The sequence below is a fragment of the Carlito syrichta genome, unplaced genomic scaffold, assembly GCF_000164805.1.
Source record: "Carlito syrichta isolate Samal-C Ts95f unplaced genomic scaffold, Tarsius_syrichta-2.0.1 Scaffold309115, whole genome shotgun sequence".
In the NCBI taxonomy this organism is placed as follows: Eukaryota; Metazoa; Chordata; class Mammalia; order Primates; family Tarsiidae; genus Carlito; species Carlito syrichta.
The window spans coordinates 243,290-246,883 of NW_007253211.1; the positions used below are offsets into that span (position 1 = coordinate 243,290).

Here is a 3,594-nt window from a genome sequence, read left to right on the forward strand (position 1 = left end):
AAAAAAAAAAAGTGAGGATCCGGGAGTCAGACCTCCTGGGCATCCTATCTGTCTCTGAGGTTTACCAGTTGGCTGTGTGACCTTGGGCAAGTCGCTTAACCTCTCTGGGTTTCAGTTTCTCCATCTGTAAGATGGGAATTTTCTCACACTTGTCCAGAGTGATGGCAGGCTTGATGAGTTAATATATGGAAAGTGCTTAGAACAGTCACACACAGTAGCTGTTCTAGAAGGCCAGCTATCACCATCTTTTAGAGGAGACGTGGCTGCTACGATCTAGACCATTTCTTGTCTCCTGGAACAAAACTCACCGGGCCCATTGTGTGGGCTCCTCTGGGCCCCAGGAAGCTCCCCAAAAGGCACTCACCTGCCCCGGTCCCCAGCCTGGGATGTGGACTCTACTGCTCCAGTGGCATTGGTCAGCGTCGCCCCTTCTGTCTTCTTGGGCTGTTTCTCCTTCTTGGCAGTGGTATGGGGGAGGTCTGGGTTCCACTCCTGGCGGGGGCCAAGGGAGGAGTCAGGCCGGGGGCTGTGCCCTGAAGCCCCTGCGAGACTTCTCCCCTCCTCAGGCTCCCCATCCCCACCCGTCCTCACCTCAAACTGGGGCCAATTCATAGGCATGCCAGGGCCACTGGTGCTGCGGAACCATCTGAGGTCTTCCTGGGCATCAGCACCGCGGATGGCCTGCTCCAGTTCACGGTACACATGCATGTAGCTGTGCGCAGAGAGATGGGGGAGGTGGAGGGCACCAACGCACCATGGCCCCTCCTCATCCTCAGCGAGGGGCAGGAGCCTATTCTGAACCAAGGTGCTGGGCAGGCCTCCCAGTCAGGAATCAGGGGACTCTGCAAGGAGCAGCTCCAGGCATGCCCGGGGGCTTCCTTCTCCATTCTCCCCTTAGCCACCCACCTATCCAGCCAAGCCTATTTCTGGAGTACCTAGCAAGCGTCAGCTTGCACCAAGTCGCCCCTGTGTTTGAAGCCCCTTCCCTTTTAACCCCTGCAGCTCTGTCCTCTCCTTCCCATGGCTGTGGTGTAAGGTCCGGGGTGCCCTGCACACCAGCCACACCCTCAGCTGGCTGTGGCTGTGCCCTCCATGCCTGCCACACCCAGGTACCTGCTGTTCTCTGCGAGGTTGAGGTGCCGTTTGATGTCCAGCAGCACCTCCTTGAGGAAGACCAGCCGCTTTTCCTCAAATTGCTGGCACTGTTCAAACACCTGTTCCATGCCCTCCATGTACTGGGGTGTGGTCTTGCCCACATCTTCCAGCACCTTCTCGTACTTCTCCTGTGTCTGTGGGCACCAGGGCGGAGGGTGAGACGCAACCAGCCCTGCAGCTCCCAGCCACTGCCCACTCCGAAGGGCCCTCAGATCCCTCTTGGCCACCCCATCCTGGCCAGCACCTTTTGCACATCCTGCTTGCACTTGTCCACTTTGTCCTGAAGCTTCTTCTGCTGCTCGGCTGTGACTGACTGCTCCGTCTTGCTGTTCATTTCCCGTGTCATGGCCAGCTTCTCCTCTTTGCAGGCCAAATGGTAGGCCTTCTTGGCTGCCTCCAGCTGTGGGGAGGGGGGAACAGGGGCAGGGCTCCACTGGTGAGCAGGAACCAGATTGGTGGCTCATCAGCTCCTCCCTGCCCACTCCCTGAAGCTGTAAACACACACTCTTAAGAGCCAGAAGGGGTCGGGTGTGGTGGCTCATGCCTGTAATCCCAGCACTTTGGAATGCTAAGGTGGGAGGATCTCTTGAGCCCAGGAGTTCAATACCAGCCTGGTCAACATAGCAAAACCCTGAATCTACAAAAACTCAAAAAAATTAGCTGGGTGTGGTGGTGTGCACCTGTAGTCCCAGCTTCTCAGAAGGCTGAGGCGAAAGATCACCTGAGCCTTGAAAGTCAGGACTGCGGTGAGCCATGATCGTGCCACTGCGCTCCAGCCTGGGTGAAAGAGTGAGACCTTAACTCAAAAAAAGAAAGGGCAGAAGAGATGCAGGCACTGGCTGCAGGTGTTTGGGAGCAGTGCCCCTCCATCTGTGTCCCTGCATGCCACTGCCATTCCCCTGCCTATTCCCCTCCTGTCAGGCAGTGCAGTGCCCACACCTTCTGTGGACCCTGAAGGCCATGTACTCTCTAGTCCCTGCTGGTATCTTTCTTGGGACAGTGCCCCTTTCTGCCCATGGATCTATTTATCCAATGGGCACTGTCTACCCATCTGTGATTGCTTCCCAGAGGGCAGTGTGCTGCCCGCCCCACCCACAGGCAGCCTCCCTGGGATCAGCATCCTCTAATGGGACTGGCCCTCTGAGCTTGGCCGCCAGCCCCTGCCCCGTCTGGGCAGTGCCCCCGGCACCTCCTTCATCTTCTTGGCCCAGGGCTTCTGGGCCTTGCGGAAGCCATCCTCAGCCTCCTTGGTCTCCTTGAAGCCGCCCATGATCTGCTTGTGATAGGCGTCCTTCTGCCAGTTCTTGACCTTCTCCAGGTCCTCGTTCAGCAGGCTGTTCTTCACCTCCTGGTGCAGTTCGCTCACCTTGTCCGCCTCAGTCATTATGGCACCCCAGGCCCGCTCCAGGCTGCCATACTGTGGGCCTGAGGGAATGGCAGGGGTCACGGGACTCGTGTCATCCCTGCCCCGAGGCCCCCCTCGCACCTCTGCTTCTGAGGCTTTCCTCTTCCTTGCCACAGCAACAGAAACACCCTCCTCCACTCTCCCTATGCCTCCATGCATCCTCTAGGGCCCATGTCCAGCCTCCATCTCCAGGAAGCCTTCTCTCACTGCTCTGCCCTCACTGCAATCTTCTGGCAGCATCTGCCCCTGCACCCCCTCCTTGGCGCTCCTGTCAACTTGTGAGTCGCCCCCCACCCTCTGTGAGTGCACAAGCCCAACACAGCGCCAGGCACACAGCAGGCACTCCAGGAATGTGAGCTAGGGTAAAACGAAAGAACCAGCTGGTGACAGATGCCAGGAAGCCACTGGGGGTCAGCCGTTTGTTGCCTGTGTACTGGCACCGCCTATGTGCCAGGCAACATGCTAGGGGGTATAGGGTGTTAGAGTCTCATGTGAGAGAAAAACATTAACAAATATATTAAACCCCAACCTGAAACTGCTCTAGATTAAAGGAATTTAGACACAACTAGACGCAGTAGTTGACTCTGGATTGGATCCTGGACTAGCACGAACAATTGATATCGTGAAACGTGCTCCTGGGTTGGGTTTGATAGTTGAACTTTGGTTACCTAAGCACATCTTCTTGCTCTTAGGTGATACCTGAAGACCTGAGGGGTGAAGAGGGTTGCTGGCTCCAACCTACTCTCAAATGGCTCAAAGAAAAACAGGTATACCCATAAAGAGGAAGTGAGAAAGCCTGGTGCAGGGGAATCTGCAGGAAAGGTCTGTGGGAACTCTATGGGCTACTGCTGCAACTTCCTTAAATAATTTCAGAAGAAAAAGATGGGTGGCTTTGGCTTTGTTTTTAGAACCCAACCCAACGTTGTACAAAGTACTGGTGAACCGGGCGGCCCGGCTGGGTCTAGCAGGAAACAGCGCCCGAAAAGTCCCCGGGGCTGGTAGCTGCGGGGTGCAGCCAAGCGGCTGGGACTCCT

At 56.5% G+C, this 3,594-nt stretch overlaps 1 protein-coding gene across 1 annotated transcript in view; it reads right to left on the reverse strand.

The window, feature by feature from the left end:
- The window catches only part of PACSIN1 (protein kinase C and casein kinase substrate in neurons 1), a 21,268-nt gene that overhangs the window by 3,178 nt on the left and 14,496 nt on the right, over nt 1–3,594 (reverse strand). The window contains exons 4-9 of the mRNA XM_008066834.2: nt 2,782–2,917; nt 2,345–2,580; nt 1,400–1,555; nt 1,114–1,289; nt 592–712; nt 365–492 (exon numbers count right to left, since the gene is read on the reverse strand). Of these exons, the coding sequence (XP_008065025.1) occupies nt 365–492; nt 592–712; nt 1,114–1,289; nt 1,400–1,555; nt 2,345–2,580; nt 2,782–2,917 (953 nt within the window). The remainder of the gene's footprint in view (nt 1–364; nt 493–591; nt 713–1,113; nt 1,290–1,399; nt 1,556–2,344; nt 2,581–2,781; nt 2,918–3,594) is intronic.